The sequence below is a fragment of the Otolemur garnettii genome, unplaced genomic scaffold, assembly GCF_000181295.1.
Source record: "Otolemur garnettii isolate 467f Iridium unplaced genomic scaffold, OtoGar3 scaffold00079, whole genome shotgun sequence".
Lineage (NCBI taxonomy): Eukaryota > Metazoa > Chordata > Mammalia > Primates > Galagidae > Otolemur > Otolemur garnettii.
In genome coordinates this window covers 8,220,138-8,243,454 of record NW_003852474.1, presented here as the reverse complement: position 1 = coordinate 8,243,454, position 23,317 = coordinate 8,220,138, and the positions used below count along the sequence as shown (strand labels likewise).

At 42.0% G+C, this 23,317-nt stretch overlaps 1 protein-coding gene across 1 annotated transcript; it reads right to left on the bottom strand.

Moving 5' to 3' along the window:
* Positions 1–5,318: 5,318 nt before the first annotated feature.
* LYG2 (lysozyme g2) lies at positions 5,319–16,418 on the bottom strand. The gene is made up of 5 exons (XM_012807929.2): positions 16,400–16,418; positions 8,977–9,123; positions 7,985–8,181; positions 6,774–6,912; positions 5,319–5,443 (listed from the first exon to the last, which is right to left on the bottom strand). The coding sequence occupies exons 1-5, from the start codon at positions 16,416–16,418 to the stop codon at positions 5,319–5,321; spliced, it is 627 nt and encodes a 208-aa protein (XP_012663383.2).
* Positions 16,419–23,317: the final 6,899 nt, after the last annotated feature.

Below are 23,317 nucleotides of genomic sequence, written 5' to 3'. Positions count from 1 at the left end.
CCAGGATTCCATTCCTAAGTATTTATTCAAGACAAATAAAAACATGTATCTGCAAAACGACTTTTAACAAAAATGGTCATAGTGGTTTTATTCTGGTTTTTTTTTAAGTGGGGGGGGGAAATTGTTGAGGAGGAAAAGAAAGAGAGGAAGAAGAGAAAGAGAGGAAAGGAAAGAAGGGCTTTTTTGTTTTTTTTAAGCAAGCCAGGTTTATCAAGCATAGCAAGATTTATTAAGCACTGGGTATAGAAAAGATCATACACTCTCAGAGAGTAGACTGCTCCAAGTAAGGAAATAGCCACAGTGACTTTATTCTTAGTAGCCAAAAACTGGTGATAAACTATGAGTCTGTCAACATAATAGATAAACAAAGTAGTGTAATCATATAATGAAAAACCACTGGCTTGGTACCTGTGGCTCAAGTGGCTAAGGCGCCAGCCACATACACCTAAGGTGGTGGGTTCGAATCCAGCCTGGGCCCACCAAACAACAATGATGGCTGCAACCAAAGAATAGCCAGGCATTATGGCGGGCGCCTGTGGTCCCAGCTACTTGGGAGGCTGAGGCTGGAGACTCGTGTGAGCCCAGGAGTAGGAGGTTGCTGTGAACTGTGATGCTACAGCACTCTACCCAGGGGGACAGCTTGAGGCTCTGTCTGAAAAAAAAAGAAAAGAAAAGAAAAGAAAAACCACTAACACATGAAACAAGGTGGATCTCATAGGCATTATGCCGAACAAGAGAAGCCAGCCATAAAGCAATATAAACTATATGGTTCTATCTACATAACAGGCAAAACTAATCTAGGGTAATATAAGTTGGAATATTGGTTATTTTTGAGGGGAAGAGTATGTTAATAATGACTGGGAAGAATCATGAGGAACCCTTCTAGAGTTATGGAGATGCGCTATATCTTATTACAGATATTATAATTTTCAATTCTGAAATTGTCATTTTATTATTTTATTTTTTCTATTTTTTGTTGAGACTGTTGTCTTTTTATTCAATAGAGGCTTATTTTTTTTTTTTTTTTTTTTACCTAAACTTGAGCATAGTTATAATAGCTGATTTAAATTCCTTCCCCCAAGCCAGGTATAGTGGCCCACACCCAATCCTAGCACTCTGGGAGGCCTAGGCAGGTGGATTATTTGAACTCAGGAGTTTGGGACCAGACTGAGCAAGCGTGAGATCCTGTCTCTACTAAAAATAGGAAAACTAGTTGGGCATCGTAGGAGGGACCTGTTGTCCCAGCTATGTAGGGAAAAGAGAATTGCTCAAGCCTGAAAGTATGAGGTTGCTGTGAGCTATAATGATGCCATGGCACTCTACCCATGCCAACAGAGTGAGACTCTGTCTCAAAAAAACAAACAAACCAAAAAACTCCAAACTCTTGTCTGGCAATTCTAACTTCTCAGGCATCTTTGGGTTGGTCTCTCACTACTGATTTTTTTTTTTTTTTTTTTGAGACAGAGCCTCCAGTTATCCCCCTGGGTAGAGTGCCATGGCATCACAGCTCACAGCAACCTCCAACTCTTGGGCTCAAGCGAGTCTCCTGCCTCAGCCTCCCAAGTAGCTGGGACTACAGGCGCCTGCCACAACGCCCAGCCATTTTTTGGTTGCAGCTGTCATTGTTGCTTGGCAGGCCCGGGCTGGGGATTCGAACCCGCCACCTTAGGTGTATGTGGCTGGCGCCTTAGCCGCTTGAGCCACAGGCGCCGAGCCTACTGATTTCTTTTTTGAGTATAGGTCACAAGTCCAGCTTCTTACATGTCATACGTAAGTAATTTTGGATTGTAACTTAGACATTGTGGAAGATTCATTGTCTGAATTCTGTTAAATTGTGAAACTCATTGATTTGTTTATTTTAACGAACAATCTGCTAAACTCAAACTTTAAACTCTGGTCCTCTATGATGGGCAGCAACTGAATTTTTAGTCTCTGCTGGCATCTGCCTGTACGTGCATGATTCACGAGTCAAATGATGATTTGGGCTGAGTTATACCCAGACTTTGGGGTCCCTGGTTCTCCCCTATCTGACTTTCCCATCACTTTCTAACTCCTGTGATTTCCCTGAAATCTGTCCCTCTAGTTCATCTAGCTAGTAGAACTTTGTTTTTCTGAGTTTTTGCTGCCCCCCATGACACTGGCTGGTGTTAAGAGCTATAAAAACAGCAAACTTACTAAATGGCTTTCCCTTCTTCCAAGAGTTGAAATGCATTCGGAGTCACTGCATTTGGTTTTTCTCCAGAATTTCCATGTAGCTGCTTTTTATATTTTGTTCAGAATTTAAACTGTTAACTGGGAGAGAACTGGCTTGACAGAAGTTACTGAGCCATTATCAGAAGTGGTATCTGAAATGATCTTGGTTTGAGTGATGGTTACATAAGTCAATATATAGTTTAAAATTAATTGAGATAGGAGGTGGCGCCTGTGGCTCAAAAGGGTAGGGCACCAGCCCCATATGCCAGAGGTGGTGAGTTCAAACCCAGTCCCAGCCAAAAAAAAAAAAAATTAATTGAGATATACACTTTATGGATTTGTGTGTTTTCTCATCTGTTATAACTTTAAATTTTTTTCAGGATGAGGAAGATGGGTCAAGTTTTAAAATACCAAGCAGGAAATATCTAACATTCCTTAAAACTAGGGTTTGCATACTCACATGCCTAAAAATGCCAAGATGGTCAGATAGGGAAGGTTGATAACAACATGTCAGTGCTTAATTCCAAGAAGGAATCAGTGGAGAGATGACCTGAATTTTGTAGAGCTGGAGATCCTTACTTTTGTATATATTCTTCTGATTTCAAGATTTCAGCAACTTAATTTAAACTTGTTACGACGATTATAGGATTCTAAAACAAGTCTGCGAGCACTGTGTTTTGGTTCTCGGTTGACATTTGCTTTAGATATCTTAAGGATTGCATGGGTGTAGAGACAAAGATGTTTTGGCTTTCTTGCCCACAGCCTTGGGTGTGGGATGAGATAAGGATGTCTGGGCTCTTCTGTTCATACCCCCAGACAGGTGAGACAGGATAGAAGCCTCCTTGTGCTTTTAGATAACCATAACTATGTACCATAATGCTTATGTTGTAGCTGTTTGCCACATTGCCACTTGTGTTCCCCTGGTGATAAAGGTGTACAAGACCTTCCCCTTGTGCAGATTACAGATGGTGGATGGCAGATTAAGAATTGTGAATTGGGCTCGGCGCCTATAGCTCAACCGGCTAAGGCGCCAGCCACGTACACCTAAGGTGGCGGGTTCGAATCCCCAGCCCGGACCCGCCAAACAACAATGACGGCTGCAACCAAAAAATAGCCGGGCGTTGTGGCGGGCGCCTGTGGTCCCAGCTACTTGGGAGGCGGAGGCAGGAGACTCGCTTGAGCCCAGGAGTTGGAGGTTGCTGTGAGCTGTAATGCCATGGCACTCTGCCCAGGGGGACAGCTTGAGGCTCTGTCTCAAAAAAAAAAAAAAAAGAATTGTGAATTGTGGACCTTCTATGTAGCCCAGCTCTCCAGCCGCCAGGAGCTGGATAATGGGAACCTGACTCACTGGCTTCCCTCCATTGCTGCCTTGAGGTAAATAAAGAGCATGTCATGAACCGGGCATTATGGTGAGCGCCTGTAGTCCCAGCTACTTGGAAGGCTGAGACAAGAGAATAGCTTAAGCCCAAGAGTTTGAGGTTGATGTGAGCTGTGACACCACAGGGTAACATAGTGAAACTGTCTCGAAAAAAAGAGCATGTCATATCTACCCTCTGTGCCAAAGTTTTCCTTCCACTATCTGAAGTGAACTGTTTGCACAGTAGACACCCATGTGCATCATCTTAAATCCTCTCGGATTCACTTCTTACCACAACTACCATTCTGGTGTCCTGTTCTTTGTGATTTTAGCCAGTTTTCACACAGTGCCTTGCCTTGGGCACTGAGTTGAACAACAATTCTTGGTTCTTCCCACTAAGATCCCTCTGAATCTGTACATCTGGGCAATTGCAGAGCAATCCTTGACCAGTGGAGGACAGGAGATCATGGACTACCATACACCTAGTAAGTAGTAGCCATACTTCTGTTACAGATTAACAGCCTTTGACACTTGGAATGCAACTATTGTTCTACAGAACTTTTTTCTCAATCCTCCAAACTATGGAATACTGGAAGATGCTCATATTCCCTTGGAACAGATGGAAGTAGATATTAATAATATCTCCCTGTGGCTAGCTATGTTAACTTTCCTTCTCTCTAACACAGCAATCCCATGCCAGCGATTTCCACATAGCATCTCCTTTAGTCTTCCCAACATCCCTTAAGGTAGGTCTTACATTTAAGCCCGTTTTTTCTGATATGTTTTTGCATAATAGGAAAAAATAAGCTGTTTTCTCCTACTGCACCTTTGGTGGGATTTGCTAGAATGGTTCTGGCTCATGCAGACATAAAGGGATGAAAAACCTTCACTTCTGGGTGGCCATGTGAGCAGCAGTCATGCTGAGATCAGTCACTAAAGGCAAAAGTTACCAGTGATGTGGGCTGAGGTGGCTCACACCTATAATCCTAGCGCCTCAGGAGGCTGAGGCAGGTAGATCGCCTGAGCTCAGGAGTTCGAGACCAGCCTGAGCAAGACCAAGACCCTGTCTCTACTAAAAATAGAAAAATTAGCGAGGTGCTATGACAGGTGCCTGAGGCAAGAGAATCACTTGAGCCCAAGAGTTTGAGGTTGCTTTGTGCTATGATGATGCCACACAGCCCTCTACCCAGGGTGACTGAGTAAGACTCTATCTAAAAGAGTCACCTGTGGGTAGGGCGCCGGCCCCATATACTGAGGGTGGTGGGTTCAAACCTGGCCCCAATCAAACTGCAACAACAAAAACAAAAATAGCCGGGCATTCTGGCAGGTGCCTATAGTCCCAGCTACTTGGGAGGCTGAGGCAAGAGAATAACCATAGCCCAGGAGTTGGAGGTTGCCATTAACTGTGACACCACGACACTCTACTGAGGGTGACAAAATGAGCCTCTGTCTCTTAAAAAAAAAAAAAAACAATAATAACAATTCTGAGGTATGTTTTACACCGTTCCTAGCATTTTTCTGTAAAGTTGATCTCTGGTGCCCCTTGTGTGGCTAGTTTGATGACATTTTATTGGTGGTCTTTCCTTGCCTGCATCACAGAGCCACTTCATACCTGTGTTCCCTGTACCTTACAGATAAACTACCTCACTTGAATTCTTGCCTCAGGGTCTGCTTCTGAGGGAATCAAACTAAGACACCTTGAGGGTGGGGTGTCCCATAGAGCATCTCTTGGCATCCCAGTCAGAAAGAGAATACTGGAGGAAAAGAATCAGGGAATAAAAGACTTTACTATTTCTTGTTTTTCAAAGGGTACCTCCTTCCATCCTGGTCCACCCACAGAGCTTTGCCTAATAGCTCTGTCTTCTGTAGAACTTAGCTCTGCCAAGAGACCACCTGAAATGAAACAGAGGTTTAGGCTCAAATATTAACTTTCAGTAGAAATGAGCTATGAGCAAGCATTTTCAGGATGGCAAGATCTTCCGAAGCAGGTAGTCCCAAACCCTCTTTCCTCTTCCTCCCTTGCTGAAAGGATATGCTACCCCAAGAATCACTAGGAAAATTCCAGATAGCTGTCTTACTCTCTTTTTTAAAAAATTATTTTGTTTTTCTTTCTACAAGAGTCAGATTTGCTTTTTATGTAGTCCAGGCCTGGAAGAACCAGGTTCCCAGCAAATCTTCAACCTGAGAATGCTTGTAACATTCTCTCATTCAATTATTCACTCATTCTCTCATACATTTATTCACTCATTCATTCAATAAATATTTGTAAACATCTATTGTGTGCCAGGATAGATGCCATACTGACTGAGAGGTGCCCAAGACTTATGCATTTCTTTGTAGCATGTAGCGTACACATATGTGTACATGCACATGTTATTTTACCCTAGAATTTTATCTTCAGTAGTTATTTAAGTGCCTAACATAACAGTGTTCTCCTGAGGTCAAGAGAAAAAGACTTTGGTCTTGATCCCTCCCTGTGAGGATTTTGAAATAAAGAATTGTTCTACTACAAGAAGTGATTAGAAGAAAAAAAGAAAAGAAATAGAGAATTGAGGCTGCTCAATATTAAGACCATCCAAGTGTAGATGACATACCACAGATTTTCTTCCTTCGTCTCTAAATGTAAATCTAAGTAAATGTAAATAGGAATTGACATGATTGGATATAAAGAAAGGAGAAACCTAAGAAAACAATCTGATTTTCTGGCTAGAATGGCAGAAGAAAGAGCAAACTTACAGTGGGAGGCTAATGACTTAATTCCATCTGGGACATGCTGAACTTGATGAGGCCTATGGTCAGCCAAGTAGACATATCTGCTTGGATATATCATGGTACCTGAAGCCCTGAAAATGCTCACCAAGTACATGTTTGTTCAAACGATTTGGAAAGTGATTGACGGTTTCTTACAATAGGAAAAACCTATGAGAGGAAGGCAAACATTCTTTTAAATGATTGTGTTAACTCTCAAGGCATTGCTCAATGGCTCCATAAGTGATGAGAGGCGCAATAAGGACCACAACATCTTGCAGAAGGGAAAAGGAAGTGGAGGAGGGAAAACTTCAAGAGTAACTCAGTGGTCAGAAAATGCAAATGCAGCCTCAGCACAGCTCCTCCCAGGACCACTGCTGACCCAGATGTGTTCCTAAGGAGGCCTGGGACACATCTGGCCTTCAGCGGTTTCATTCACTGCTCACTTCAACAAAGCACGCACAACATTGCTTACCTTTGAAGTGTTGAGCCGCACTCCACGTGGGGAAATTTTTCTGGATTATCTTAATTCCGTCTGTAAGAATCCCAACAGCCTGCAAAAGATGTTCTTTGCTGTCCCAGGTACCAGCAGGATGGTAAATTTGTTTATCAAGCTAGAAAATTCAGATAATAATATCAGCATGAGGCAACAGTTTTTTCTGCTGCTCCTAATTTCTTTCCTTGTGTTCAAGCTCATCTATACTGGCTTCAGCACCCTTCCTTCAGCTCTAAAGAGTCAATTCTATTGTGCTTTCTGTCACAGAGAAGAGAGCCAGAGAAACAAAATATCCCTGAGGAGAACTAGAAATGGTATAGTGTTAGCTAAGCATTCTAACATACAATCAACCAACCAATGATAAAATTGTTTCAAAACAAATAATTAGCACCCAAAATATAGACATTTGTAGTAAAAAAATGATTACTCATTTAATTCAGGTAAAAGTGTGTTCCTAAACTGAAAGGTCTGTGCATCTACGGATAATTTTAAATGGAGCATAGAAGCAAACACGTAGGCATTTGGGATTCTTTTCCTCCAATTTACCCAAAGAAACAAGTTGGTTCAATTATACAGCGTTTTGATCCACATGGATGGAAATTCACTATTTCATGAACGCTGGAGACTTGTAATAATAGTGCCCTTTATAAGATTATTTCAATTTAAGTACTGTAGAACATCTGTAAGTTGATTACCCAAGGGACTGTAACAAACTAGTCAACATACGGAGGTGGTCAACATAAGGAACTAGGCCTCTGATATGTACACGTGGTGCAAATTAGGTCAACTTAAGAGGTGGTCAATGTAAGGAAGTGGTCAACTTGGCAGGTTCTACTGTATATTAAATATTTTTTTTGTTCCTTTTTTGGCCAGGGCTGGGTTTGAACCCACCACCTCCGGCATATGGGCCCAGTGCCCTACTCCTTTGAGCCAAGGCGGCGCCCTATATTGCATACTATTTATCATAGAATTATAGTTACTAAACTCATAAAATACTTTTCTTGAAAATATCCAATAACTGACAAGTCCTAAGATGTGGTACAGAGATCCCAGAACAAATTACACAGTAGCCAGATGCCAGATGCCAGGGTGTTTGGGGCCTGGAAGTACCCCAGATAGATTTGCAGCTTGGGGTGAGCTTCTGCAAGGAAGGATAAAGTGGGGCCAATGGAATGTTTCTAGCTAAATACCTGCATCAAACCAAGTTTAAGTCCCCTGTGCTCCCAGCCATCTCGCAGGGTGGTTCCGCCACGGCTTTCCCTGGAAATGATGGCTGCAATGACAGCAGGGTCCACACAATGCCTTTGTCCCACTTCTTTGATCAGAGTCTGGTAAGGATTTATGGCCCTCAAATCCATCTCAACAAACATTTCAGAACCACGGATCCCTAAAGTAATTAAAACAAAACAAGGGTGCCTTATTTGTTCTGTTCCAGAGGAGAATCCTTTTTCTAAGTTTGCTAAGTTAGCCACTGCTTCTGACTGCTGCCCATGGCTTGGGACAACCATTCTAAGACATATACTATTGCTCTCTGACTGCAGAAACCCAGACAGGTCTGTAACCTCGGACAGGTGCCACTTTCTCTCTGTTTCTCCTAATTTCCCCCACACTGGCACATGGGGACGTCTCCTGGTCTAGAACTCAGCCAACCCAAGTTTTAGCCTGGCCCTGCTACTGCCTGGCTACTGGAAGTCTCTCCTTGCTGAGCTTTGGGGTCCTGATCTGTAAATCAAGAGGGTGGGGTGAGATGTGTCCTTGTGGTTGCTTCCACCTGTGACACTCTAATACCGGGATAGCATCACAAAGATGACTTTGGAACAGAATTACAAAAGAGAGGAAATAAAAGGAGCAAGATGCTTGCTAAAATGCTCAAATTCACGTGAAGTAAACACAACAACCAACAAAAACCAAAGCCAGAATCTAACATTTTATGTAAGTAGTAGTTTCAGTAGAAATAATAGTAGAAATAAACACAAAGGACAAAGTGTTTCCAAAGTTTGGAAAGAATGAGAGGGAAAAAATGATAAGAAGTGAGTTGTTAGGTTGGTCAAGATTCTGGGTTTTTTAATTGTTTATGTTATCATCATGATTATTATACCTTTTCAAAATTAAATTACTTCCTAAAAAAGAATCTGAAAATGATGATGGGGGAAGGCAAACATTTGTTTTGCTTTTCATTTACCACAGCTAATCAAAGTGTTTAAATCACAGCTGGGCCCCAAGGTCTCCATGGTCATGATGTCTCCATAGCAGCCATGGTGAGGATTTGGGTGAGGGCTCATTAAGTGAGTGAAGAGGTATGAGTCCACTAAGGTGCCTGGAAAGCAGACTACAATTCACATAAAGCCTTGGAAAAAATACAGCTTGAGTTGGTATAAGGAACATCACTAAACCTGCAGCAAGGGCTGCAGACTTGGTCCTCCCCACAGCCCTGTTGCCATTATAGACTCAAAAGACAAAACAGAGGTTCCCCTTTCCCACAGTATTCCACACTGAGAGCTAAAACACCGTGGAAAAGATTATAAAATTCAACTCTTACAGCATTTGCTGCAGTCCATTTATCTCACTCTGTTACCCTGGATAGAGTGTCATAGTGTCATACTTCACAATAACCTCAAACTCCTGCGTTCCAGCAATCCTCTTGCCTCAGCCTCCTGAGTAGCTGGGACTACAGGCACCCATCACAACACCTGGCTAGTTTTTCTTTTTACTAGAGACAGGATCTTGCTCTTGTTCAGGCTGGTCTTGAACTCCTGAGCTCAGGTTATTCACCCACCTCTGCTTCCCAAAGCACTAGGATTACAAGCATGAGCCACCACACCCGGACTGTCCTTTTTTTTTTTTTAAAGATAAGGTCTTGCTCTGTTGCCTGGACTAGAGTGCAGTGGTATTATCATAACTCACTGCAACCTCAAACTCCTAGCCTCAGGCCATCCTCCTGCCTCAACCTCTTGAATAGCTGGGAGTACAAAGCAAACCATCACACCCAGTACTCTTTCTATTTTTAGTAGAGATAAGGTCTCGCTCTTGCTCAGGCTGGACTCAAGTAATCCTCCAGCCTCAGCCTCCTACAGTGCTAGGATCATAGGCGTGAGTCACCAAACCTGGGTGTGCAGCTAGATCAGATTGCCACAAGATTTGTAAGCAGGAACCTTGAGGGAAATTTAAAAACACTTCTTAAACAAATGCTTCTGCAGATATAAACATCCAGATTAACAATTTGCCTTTGTTTAAGACAATATGAAAGTGGGATGTCATTACAAGTTAAATACATTCTTATTTTATATCATATTATTGTGAAGCTGAGTTTCTAGTTAATAAAATTAGAAATAAAAATTGAATTTACCAAAAGAATTTAAATTCAATCTAATTCTTAGTTGTTTCTCTCAAAGTCTATATTTGGTTTTTTTGTTTGTTTGAGACAGAGCCTCAAGCTGTCTCCCTGAGTAGAGTGCTATCATATCACAGCTCACAGCAACCTCCAACTCCTGGGCTCAAATGATTCTCTTGCCTCCAAGTAGGTGGGACTATAGGCGCCCACCACAATGCCCAGCTATTTTTTGGTTGCAGCTGTCATTGTTTTTTGGCTGCCCAGGCTGGAGTTGAACCTGCCAGCTCAGGTGTAAGTGGCTGGCACCTTAGCCGCTTGAGCCAAAGTCTATATTTGTTAATGGAGATACAGAGCTTTTGCTAAAGGAGATATAACATTATATCCTGTAATGTTAAAAAGTTTGTTCCAATAGTTGACTGGTACCTTAAGACTACAAGTATTTGTTATAAGGAAGTATTTTGTTAAAATTTTTGATGCAGGCTCGGCGCCTGTGGCTCAAGCGGCTAAGGCGCCAGCTACATACACCTAAGGTGGCGGTTCGAATCCCCAGCCCGGGCCCACCAAACAACAATGATGGCTGCAACCAAAAGAAATGGCCGGGCGTTGTGGCGGGCGCCTGTGGTCCCAGCTGCTTGGGAGGCGGAGGCAGGAGACTCGCTTGGGCCCAGGAGTTGGAGGTTGCTGTAAGCTGTGATGTCATGGCACTCTACCCAGGGGGACAGCTTGAGGCTCTGTCTCAAAAAAAAAAAATTTTTTTTTTTTGATGCAAAAACCCAGAATCTGACCACTTCTCCCTTCTGTTACTGCCATGGTCCAAACCAGCATCATGGCTCACCTGACTCTTGTCCCAGCTTCTCACTGACCTCTCTCTCCACTCTTGCAGCTTACTCTCCACCCAGCAGCCAGAGTGGCCCTGTGGGAACATGCATGAAGTCAAATCCTTCCTCTTTCTTAGCTTCCATTTAGCGGGATGGCCGAGTCCATCCTGTAGCATCCAAGCCCTACCTGGCGAGGCTCTCCGCTCCTTTCCAACTTTTTCCTTTCCCTCAGTCCCCTCCAGGCATGTTTTTCTCTGTGCTTTATCCTTCCGCACACCAGGCAGGTGTCTCCCTCAACTTGTTCTTTGCCTAGAATGCTGTTTCTTCAGGTAGCGCCATCACTTATCCCTTCACTCCCTTCAGGTCTCTATTTAAATATCACTTTATCAGCCAAAGATATAAATAGGTCAGGAACAAAAAAAAAAAAAATGAAAGTGGTCCTTAAACATTTAAAAAGATATTCAACCACACTCAAAAGAAAGAAAGCTGTATTAAAATATCACTAAAATACCATTTGCCAACTGTTCGATTGGCAAGAATCTAAGTTTGGCAATATACTCTGGGAGGGGCTGCAAGGAAATAGGTGTCTCGTGTATGTGTTACTGTGAAGTGCGGTTTTCCAACAGGCTGTTCATTTCACCACTGTTTATAACAGCAAAGGACCGGAGATAACACAAATGTCCTTAACAAGGGACTGATTGAATAAGCTAAGCTATATCCACACAAGGATGCAACTGTAAAAAGGAAAGAAGATCTGTATACACTCCTATAAAATGCTCCGCAGGCACCGAGTAGTATTTACTATGTACAGAATCATATTCTTTGTGTAATGAAGGGAAGAAAATACAAGTATGTATGTGTGTGTGTGATTTGCTCATACTTTCAGAAAAAAATAATACAGGATGAACTGAAAACAAACACAAAAAAATTATGAGTTATCAGACAGGATAAGAGGAAGGTAGAGGAACAGGGTTAGAAGCTAGACTAAATTCCTTTTTCATGGTTTTCATTTGAGAGCCATATAAATGTTCCCATTATTTTAAGAGTTAAGTCCATGAGGGAGTGGGGAGAGGGGAGGAGGAAGGGGGATGGGGATGTCACAGTGTATGGCACACCTCTAGGGGGAGGCACACAATTATAAGAGAGTCTTTATCTAACAAATGCAACCAGTGTAACCTAATTCTTTGTGCCCTCAATGAATCCCAAACAAACAAGCAAAAAGTTAAGTCAAATAGGAAATAAAAGGAATTGTAAAAAAAAAAAAAAAAAAAAAAAGAAAGAAAGAAAAACCAACAAATCTAATTCTATATCAAATTGAAAGTTTAACATAAAGAGGAAAATTATCTCAAGTGAGTCCGAAATATGTCAATGTAATATATACAACTAATGGAACACACCCCATGAACATGAAGAATCACAATAAAATCTTAAACCATATTCCTAGTCTCACTGTTGGTTGGTAATATTGGCATAGTCATTTTGACACTATTATATATAAATAGGTAATTATGCTAAACTCCTTAGAACCCTGAGATTTGGTGTAAGATAACAGAGGAACAACTATAAAATTAATGTCATGTTGTATTCTTTTTTTTTTTTTTTTTTTTTTGAGACAGAGCCTCAAGCTGTCCCCCTGGGTAGAGTGCTGTGATATCACAGCTCACAGCAACCTCCAACTCCTGGGCTCAAGCAAGTCTCCTGCCTCCGCCTCCCAAGTAGCTGGGACCACAGGTGCCTGCCACAACGCCTGGCTATTTTTTGGTTGCAGCCATCATGTTTGGCAGGCCCAGGCTGGATTCGAACCCACCACCTTAGGTGTATGTGGCTGGTGCCTTAGCCACTTGAGCCACAGGCACCAAGCCATAATGTTGTATTCTTAAATATGAATGTGAAATATCTGTATGAACACATAATTATTTTTCTTTTAAAAATATATATTTTCTGGGCCAGGTATGGTAGCTCACACCTGTAATCCCAGCACTCTGGGAGGCTGAGCCAGGTGGATAGCTTGAGCTCATGAGTTTGATATCAGGCTCAACAAGAGCAAGACCCCATCTTTAAAAATAACCAGGTGTTGTGGCAGGCGCCTGCAGTCCCAGCTACTTGGGAGGCTGAGGCAAGAGGATCACTTGAGCCTGAGAATTTGAGGTTACTGTGAGCTATGGTGTGATGGCATTCTACCAAGGTGACAAAGTGAGACTCTGTCTAAATAAATAAATAAATAAAATGAGTCACCTTTCAATTATACACACCTATATGGTAGCTGTAAAATTCTGCTCCCACCAGACAATTGAAAAAAAGGAGCAAAAGGGTAGCACCTGTGGCTCAGTGTGTAGGGCACTGGCCCCATATACCAAGGGTGGCAGGTTTGAACCCAGCCCTGGCCAAACTGCAACCACAAAAAAAGCTGGGCATTGTGGGGTGTGCCTATAGTCCCAGCTACTTAGGAGGCTGAGGAAAGAGAATCACCCAAGCCCAGGAGCTGGAAGTTGCTGTGAGCTGTGATGCTGTGGCACTCTATCGAGGGTGACAGAGTAAGACTCTGTCTTTAAAAAATAAAAAAATAAAATAAAAAAGGAGCTATATATACAGCAATATATATAGTCTCACTCTGTTGCTGGGATAGAGTGCTGTGGCATCATAGCTCACAGCAACTTCAAATGCTTGGGCTTGAGCAATCCTCTTGCCTCAGTCTCCCAAGTAGATGAGATTACAGGTGCCCAACATGCAACCCAGCTAGTTTTTCTATTTTTAGTAGAGGTAGGTTCCTGCTCTTGCTCAGGGTGGTCTTAAATTACTAAGCTCAAGCAATCTACCTGCCTCAGCCTTCCAGAATGCTAGGATGACAGGTGTGAGCCTCTCTGCTCAGCCAGAAGTAAAAATTTTAAAGTCTGTTGCTCTGACTTTGACTGTAAGTAACTGGAAATTATTTTTTGAGTATTATTATTTTAAGCTTCTCTTTTCTAAATTTGGAACTATACATCTCAGAAACACTTTCTTCTGAGTCATTACTCTATAAATAAAGACAACTTGAACATTGCTTCCAATGGCTTTTCATTTTCTTAGGTCCAAGTTTTGACATTTTCTTATTCAAGGTCCCTTACCATCTCACCAGTCTACCTCTCCACCTTCGCCGCAGAAATCCTCTCTTCTGTTCTTGTCCCACTGACCTGCTCACTGTACCCCAAACACTACTTCTCATGCCTTTCTGCTTCAGTACCTTTACTGAAGTTATTACTCTCATTCAGCAGGCTCTTCCCTTTTCTTATTAAATCACCAAGAATTCTTCAACTTTCATATCCCCCGCCCCTCCAAAAGCCTTTCAGGCCTGAACATACTAGCTGAATGTGAGCTCTTCCTCCTAAACTCCTCCCAGACTGGTGGGGTTTTTTTCTTTCTGTTTATACTCATTTAACTCTTATGTACTACCTAACAGTGACAGTTTTCTCTTCATATGCCTTGCCTTCCAAGGCACTCTTTCATATACCTCTCGAGAAGATATCGAGCATAATAGGTGCATTGTCAGACAGGAAGTAGGCAGATCAATAAATATTCAATCATTTAAAATTCCCACTGCTATTGCCTTTACCTCCTTGGTAAGCAGAATGTACGCTTAATTATAGAAATCACAATTGATTGATGGCTAAGTTGGTCAGGAGAGCCCACTCTTTCACTACATGCAATCGTTGCTCCTTCTGATTCAGGACTGTGCTGGGTGTTTTTGTGGACATTCTGTGGACCATTGCAAAGGTCAGTCAGTGACTTATCAATAAGGCCAATAAGTCCCCAAAGCATGACAGAGGACATCATGGTGGGGAAACTTATCATACAGAACCTGTTCTGTATGATAGAAATAGAAAATCTGAAATAGAAATTGATTAATTTTAAAACTTGAAAGTTTCTTACAAGAGGCTTATTTTTTTTTTAGAGACAGAGTCTTACTTTATCACCCTCAGTAGAGTGCTGTGGCATCACAGCTCACAGCAACCTCCAACTCCTAGGCTTAGGTGATTCTCTTGCCTCAGCCTCCCGAGTAGCTGGGACTACAGGCACCTGCCACAATGCCTGGCTACTTTTTGTTGCAGTTTGGCCAGGGCTACATTCAAACCTGCCATCCTCGGTATATGGGGCTGGTGCCCTAAGCACTGAGCCACAGGTGCCACCCTAAGAGGCTTTGATTTTTTTAAAGTTTAGAATTATTTTCAATTCAGTATCCATTTTCCAATTCCAAGATAGCATTCTGAAAGACTCAGTACATGGTTGGTTGGTGGTTTCCTAAGCATAAACTTCCAACTCATTTCAATCCAATTTCATGTTGGCATGGGCCATGCATGTCTTACATAAGTTATCACACACACACACCCATCCCATGTCTAAACTTGATGATCTCACAGTTTTGTTTCCATTCTCTTCTTTTCTCTTTTTAGAGACAGGCTCTTACTCTATCACTCAGACTACTGGTTGGTGCCACAATCACAGCTCACTGCAGCCTCAAATTCCTTAGTTCATCAGAGCCTCCTGCTTCAACCTCCCAAGTAACTAGGACCACAGGTATAGGCCACTATCTATGCCTAGCTAAGTTTTTTAATTTTTTTGTAGAGACAGGTAGGTTCTTACTCTGTTCCCCAGGGTGCTAACTCCTAGCCTCCTCAAGTGATCCTCCCTTCTCAGCCTCCCAAAGTGCTGGATAATAGGTATGAGACTGCACCCAGCTTATTTGATCTTTTTTATTTATTTATTTATTTATTTATTTATTTATTGGAGATAAGCTCTTGCTCTGTCACCCAGCTAGCATGCAGTGGCATCATCATAGCTCACTGCAACCTCAAGCTCCTGGGTTCAAGTGATCCTCCTACTTTAGCCTCCCAAGTAGTTGCAATTACAGGTGCATGGCACCATGCCCAGCTAATTTTTTATTTTTCATAGAGTTGGGATCTCACTCTTACTGAGGCTGGTCTTGAACTCCTGACTTTAAGCAATCCTCCAGCCTCAGCCTCCCAAAGTTCTAGAATTGCAGGTGTGAGCCACCATGCCTGGAGCCATACTTCCAGTACAGTCTACATAGGGAAAACAAATCACAACATCAATAAAATACCACAAGAAGCATCAGAGAACCAGAGAACATGACTCAGAAGAGGTTTCCTGTGCTCCATTTCTCCCTCCATCAATTGTTTTCTTGATTTCATTGGAAAGATAACTTATAAATTTCATAAGATATAATAGGACCAGTACTAACCTGGTCTGCAAGGTCACAGAGAAAATCTCTCCGTTTAAGGAGGTCTTCTGTACTCAGCAGCAACTTGCCCTTCAAGATTTTACAAAGCAGTGCCCTTGTCCGATAACCTGGGTTTAACAATTGGAGAATACACCTGGCTTCAACTGGGTAGACTTCAGTGTGGCTCTACCACCACAAAGGAAGTTTTAAACACCTGCATGTAGACTCACCTGCTTCTTACCTTCATCCTGTATGATCATTAGCGAGCTTTATATACGGTTTAAAACCCCAAACCACTGACCTTTTTAGACCTAATTATAATAGTACTTTGTACTTAGGTGGCCCCTTTAATAAAAGGATTTCAAAGGGTTTAGTAACCACTATTAATTAGTTAATCCAACAACCTCTCCCCTCCCCAGTTTGTTCTGGAGGCATGTATTTGATGTATATTTTAAAATGTACTAGGCAAACAGCTTCTAAATTTGAGAATAAGAAACAGATAAACTGGAAGTACTAGCAGCTTTCATTCTTTAACTGATGGTTTGCTTAAAATACTGATTCTTCTGCTCTTTGTTTCCCATTCCAATGTCCTATATTTCCTATACCAATATGTCACAAGATCTCATGCCATTATGTCCCAGGATCCCACACCAATATGTCATGAGAGATCATGCCACCATGTCCCATAGTCCTTATGCTAGAATGTCATGAGATCTCATGTTGCCATGTCTCATGATCATGGTGGGTGAACTTGGCCACCTCTAACAGGTGCAAGTGTGGCTGCCCGCTCTCAGAGACTGATGCAAAGCCAGGAAGTAGCAACATGGGTGCTCTTTGCCCATACTTTCTGAGGATATGGGGAAAAAGGATTTGGCCACTGATGAAAATTTCTTCACACTTATGTCCAAAAGAAGAAATGAAGCATATTGTGCAGCCCTAAATACAGGAAATGGAACGGACATTCTTGAAATAGGCAAAGTACATTTTCCAGAGGGGAAAAATAAGCCTGGCCTGGATCCTTCCATAAGGATGAGAAGTGCCTCAGACAGTACATAGTCCTCCCACACAGCCACGGAGTGAAAGAGGTGTGCGGAAGCTGAGCAGTTAGCAGGGATGGGAGGACTAAGGCACAGGCAGCTTTCCAGCTCGCTGGCAATGAGCAAACCACAATTTTTAGGAGAACATGCCCTTGGCACACTGATGTCTGTATTGTCTCCTGGCACTCCTCCCCTGCCTGTCTTCCTGCCTCAAACAAACTGCCCTGTAGTGGCCTCCCAGTAGGGGAAGGGGTGAGGAGGTTCTCAACCCGTCAGTGATTCCAGGCTTGGCTCTCAGGAGAATGACTTGGAGGGCCTGCTTCATCGCCACCGTCAGTCCTATAGGCAGGGCCTCTCTTTAATAAGAGATTGTGCAGGGCTCTAGCTGCCCCAAGGCAGCCCTTAGAAACACTCTCACCAGCGACAGTGGTGACATTATATTGATATACTCATGGACCACCCAACTGCAGGGAAGGGGGGCCACTTATGTGAGGTTTTCAGGCTAGTGCAATGAGAAAGAGAGACATTTCATGGAATATAACATGGCTTTAAGGTTTTAAGTTACCAAAAAATGATCTGAAACTACAATAGGCCTCATTTCTGATATCTTTCCATTGTCCTCCTAAGTCTCACAAGGTTACGTGGCATCAAAGATGGCCACAAAGGACAGGACCTATGTCCTTAGTTCCTTTACCACATGCAAAGTTCAAAACAGAAAGCAAGAAACCAGAACATCCAGTTTCTTTCAGAACAGGGGGCAAAGTTGGATCAGGGAAAAAGGGCCCACGTGGGCTAGACTGTGCCTAGTAGCTGCTGGCCTAAGTATGGGGAACATGTCCCTTAGACCTCACCACAGCTCCTCTCTAGACCTCAGAATTCAGAGGCTTAAAATGAAGAACATAAGCTCACAGCTGAATCTAGTAAATTTAGAAATATTACAGAGGTGACAGTTTTATAATCTTTGAATATTTGAACTTTAACAACAGGCTTAAAACTAGTTTTATCTCAAAGGATACCACAATCACCTGAACAACAAAGCATTTGAGTCATTCCTGATCACACAAAGTTCTCAATCTCCCCGTAGACACAGTTACTGCACTGCCTCCTGTAAACCTTTTCTTTTCTTTTCTTTTCTTTTTTTTTTTCCAGTTTTTGGCCAGGGCTGAGTTTGAACCCACCACCTCCGGTATATGGGGCCAGCACCCTACTCCTGCACCGCCCTGCAAACCTTTTCTGAAAATGCTTCAGCACAGTTCCCAGCAGGGTAGGCTTCCCCTGTGTGTTTCCCATTTCCTTCCCTCAGACAAACCACAAACACATCACAGATGGGATAAAAACAGGGCAGTTACACAATCGTTTTGCCCTGTAAAGGGGGGGCAGATCCTCACCTACTGTTACGTGTCTTAGTCAGGCTCTAAGCACTCAAATACACACACAATTCAACCGATTTCCTAAACAGGGCAGCCTCGATTTCCCACTTGAACTGCCACTTAGCCATGGGAGGAGTCTATGGTTTTGCAGTTCAGAACCAGCACTCCCTTCAGCCCTGTGAGGGGAAGTAAAATTGCCACCCTCAGTGTCAGCCTCAGTCACACCACACTCACATTCTCTCATACACTTCTCACCAGTCCTACCTGTGATCTAACGCCCAGGGGTTGATCAGACCCTCTTCCATTCGAATATGGTGGGCCCCAACCGGTCCTACCTTGCCTCAGATGCCTCTCAGTGCAGGTGCCAATTCCTGCATGCCACTTTCTACCAGTGTTTGACTCCTCAAAGACCCTTCAAAGGGGTCCTTTCTCCACCCAGTTGAAGCATCCTCACAGTGATGTGAGACTACTATCGTTGGAGCGAGTGTTCAATGGTTCATGTCATCCAAACTGACCAGGGGTCCTCATGGGTGTACAGAGGGTTGGCAGCAACAACCAAGTGTGTCTGAGCCTGTTCTGTCCTCAGGTGGTCTCGCCTCCTGGTCAGGGAACCAGAAATGTTGCAGGAAGACGAGGCCCAATGGGAAAACGAACACCCAAACACCATGTTTAAAAGAGGAAGGGCTTTATTTCAGCCAGCAGAGTGATGGCACAGAAGAAGTGAAAATGGCCAAGCTTGGAGGTATCACCTTTTTTCTTCTCTGAGACAGATTCTCACCTTGCTGCTCTTGGTAGAGTGCTATGGCATCATAGTTCACAGCAACCTCAAACTCCTGGGTTTAAGCAATTCTGTCACCTCAGCTCCCAAATAGCGGGGACTACAAGTGCCCACCACAACTCCCAGCTATATTTTTTTCTTTTCTTTCTTTCTTTTTTTTTTGAGACAGAGTCTTATTATATCGCCCTCAGTAGGGTGCTGTATTGTCATAGCTCACAGCAACCTCAAACTCTTGGGCTTAAGCAATTCTCTTGCCTCAGCCTCCCAAGTAACTGGGACTACAGGCACCTGTCACAATACCCAGCTATTTGTTTTGTTGCAGTTGTCATTGCTGTTTAGCTGGCCTGGGCCAGGTTCAAACCCACAACCCTCGGTGCATGTGGCCAGCGCTGTAACCACTGTGGTATAGGCACTGCCTAACCCAGCTATTTTTCAAAACAAGGTCTCGCTCTGGCTCAGGTTGGTTTCGAACTCATGAACTCAGGCAATCTACCCTCCTCGGCCTCCCAGGTGCTAGGATTATAGGTGTGAGCCACCAGGCCCAGCCGAGATATCAGCTTTCTAATTAAAGTCCTAGAAGTTTGCATTGGTTTAGTGTGATGGTATATAATCTCCAACGCTATCAGAAATCTACACTCAAGAGAACTTGTCAGTATTTTCCATAACTTTTCTTGAAGAAGCAAACTTTGAACTGTAGCAAATTAAAAAAACACTTTTTGAGAAGACTCAAAGTAAAATGATAATTATCTATGGATTACAAAAGTCTCAGAATCGGCATGGTTATTTTGTGGCATATAATAATTTAACCTAGCCATAATTATTACTGATAACATACACCAAGACATATCAATATTTTACAGTATTGGAAGATATATCAGTAACATGTTTATACAGATATAATCCAAAGAAAATTAAATACCATTTCATATTTGACAATGCTTCTTATACAGTTTTATCATACCAAATAAGCTGAATGTTTCTCAGACTTCTCAGACTTTCAGTAGCCCTAATATTTAAAAGCTAGTATGAGGTGAAAAAGACAGGAAGTTATATGTTGTAAGCCTTCAACCTTTTGAAGTTTAGTTTTTCTAGTTAGTCAAAAACCTAATAAAGACAACACAGGAGGCTCGGCGCCTGTGGCTCAAGAGGCTAAGGCGCCAGCCACATACACCTAAGGTGGCGGGTTCGAATCCCCAGCCCGGGCCCGCCAAACAACAATAATGGCTGCAACCAAAAAATGGCCAGGCATTGTGGCGGGCGCCTGTAGTCCCAGCTACTTGGGAGGCTGAGGCAGGAGACTCGCTTGAGCCCAGGAGTGGGAGGTTGCTGTGAGCATGATGCCATGGCACTCTACCCAGGGGGATAGCTTGAGGCTCTGTCTCAAAAAAAAAAAAAAAAAAGACAACACAGGATTGTCTTAACAAAGCATAAAATATTTTGTTTCTTTTAGGTCAGTTACTGAAAATGTAAAGAAACACATTCTGTAATGAAATTTTTTTTTTTTTTTTGAGACGGTGCCTCAAGCTATCCCCCTGGGTAGAGTGCCATGGCATCACGCTCACAGCAACCTCCAACTCCTGGGCTCAAGTGAGTCTCCTGCCTCAGCCTCCCAAGTAGCTGGGACTACAGGCGCCCACCACGATGCCCGGCCATTTTTTGGTTGCAGCCATCATTGTTGTTTGGCGGGCCCAGGCTGGGGATTCGAACCCGCCACCTTAGGTGTATGCGGCTGGCGCCTTAGCCGCTTAAGCCACAGGCGCTGAGCCATGAAATTTTTTTAATTAAAGAAGGAAACAAGACTCAGTGCCTGTAGCTCAAGTGGCTAAGGCGCAAGCCACATACACGAGAGCTGGTCGACTCAAATCCAGCCCTGGCCTGCCAAACAACAATGACAACTACAATCAAAAAATGGCCAGGCATTGTGGCGAGTGCCTGTAGTCCCAGCTACTTGGGAGGCTGAGGCAAGAGAATCACTTAAACCCAGAAGTTGGAGAGTGCTGTGAGCTATGATGCCATAGCACTCTAACCAGGGCGACAACTTGAGGCTCTGTCTCCAAAAAAAAAAAAAAAAAAGAAACACTGAGGTAGCTGTCTGGCACAAGGGAGAGGCCAGGTAAATTGTTAAAGAACAAAAAAAAAAAAAAAAAAAAAAAGGAAACAAGTTAACAAGTTATACAATTACATAATCAAAATGTATATGTAATATGGTTTCATGAAGAGAAAATAAAAATTTTATGAAAACTTCATTTTAACCAAAATTTTTCTTTTAATTATAGCCAAATGGATCACATACAAAATTCCTTCATAAATTCCCTTTTATGAACTTTATCCCAACTTACACAGATCATTTACAAATATACTTAAAACTTCCTGGTTTGCCTCACTTTCTCTTTTCTTAAATAACCAGTCATTTTAGGATGAAAAATTTCCACATAAGATCCTTTCTCATACAATATTATTCTCTTTTCTGTTTAACCTTTCTTACCCAAAATATATTTCTACATTCATTGCCTTTTTATATTTATTTTTGTTACTCACTAGTTACTTTCTATGTTGTTTTAATTTTCTTTCCAAATCCACATTGTGAATCAACCTTTAAATAACCTCTGAATCAGATAAAATTACATATATATTTAATAAAAACACATTTTATGCTTATTTCATAATTTTTCTTATTTAAAACATACCTTAATATTTGGTACACTTTATAGGATCACATGTATTGACTAGAGTTCTTATTTTTAGTAATTTAAAATTTTTAGTGATAACTTAATAGGAAATCATGAATTGTCCGTCATAAAACACTTGTCATAAAACAGGATGACATATAAAATTATACCCATTAAATTATATACTATATAGTTACTATAAATTTATTTTCATTCACTTAAGTAAACTGACAATTAAAAGATTTTTTAAAAGCAAAAATCTTATTCTTTGATAGAGAGGAGACTCCGTTTCCCAATCATAAGACCTAGTATAGACAAACTGGAATACAAATTAATGAGGAGGCAAACCGAATCTGTCTCTTTCTCTCCTTTCCCTCCCACTTTTATAGTTTATTCAAAATCTTTTGTTATTCCTACTAATCATATGAAAATCTTGTTCAAAAGAGAAAACAAAGTTTTACCATTGCATTAGTGAATTACTGGAAAAGCTACTTCCCATAGCTCAGTGAGTAGGGTGCCAGCTACATACACTGAGGCTGGTGGGTTTGAGCCCAGCCCGGGCCTGCCAAACGACAATGACAACTGCAATCAAAAAATAGCTGGGCGTTGTGGCAGGCACCTGTAGTCCCTGCTACTTGGGAGGCTGAGGCAGGAGAATTGCTTAAGCCCAAGACATTAAGGTTGCTGTGAGCTGTGACATCAGAGTAGACTCTGTCTAAAAAAATAAATAAATAAAATCTTATAAACTACTCCATCTAATTTTAACCAATTTTACTGTAATCATAATGCCAACTCCTAGAAAAACCTAGTAAGTTTAAATAACTTTGAACTGTTATCAGTTTCCAATTTTTATCAGCACAATTAAATATATTTAGTTTTTTATATCTCATAAAAATAAGATGTCAAGGTATATAAACTTAAGCTTATGTTTAACAATTAATGTTTCGGTATTTTAATCATACAAATGACTCAGACGTTTTATGATTATCTGCTATAACTTCACATGACTTTATGACTATCTGCTATAACTTCATTTAACATGACTATTTAAGCTATCAAATAGTTTTGAAACCACACATAGTTACCATCCTTAAAGTCTTTCCTGGTACTCCTGGGTCTCATGTAGCTATGTGGCATCAAAGATAGCTATGAAGGACAGGTCCTCTCTGCGTCCTCAAATCATTTACTAGGTGCAAAAACATTCAAGATAGAGAACAGGATGCCTAAAGGATCCAGTTCCTCTCAGAATAACCACGGGGCAAAACAGGAGCAGGAAGAAGGGGCCATTTGAGGGTAGTTTGTGTC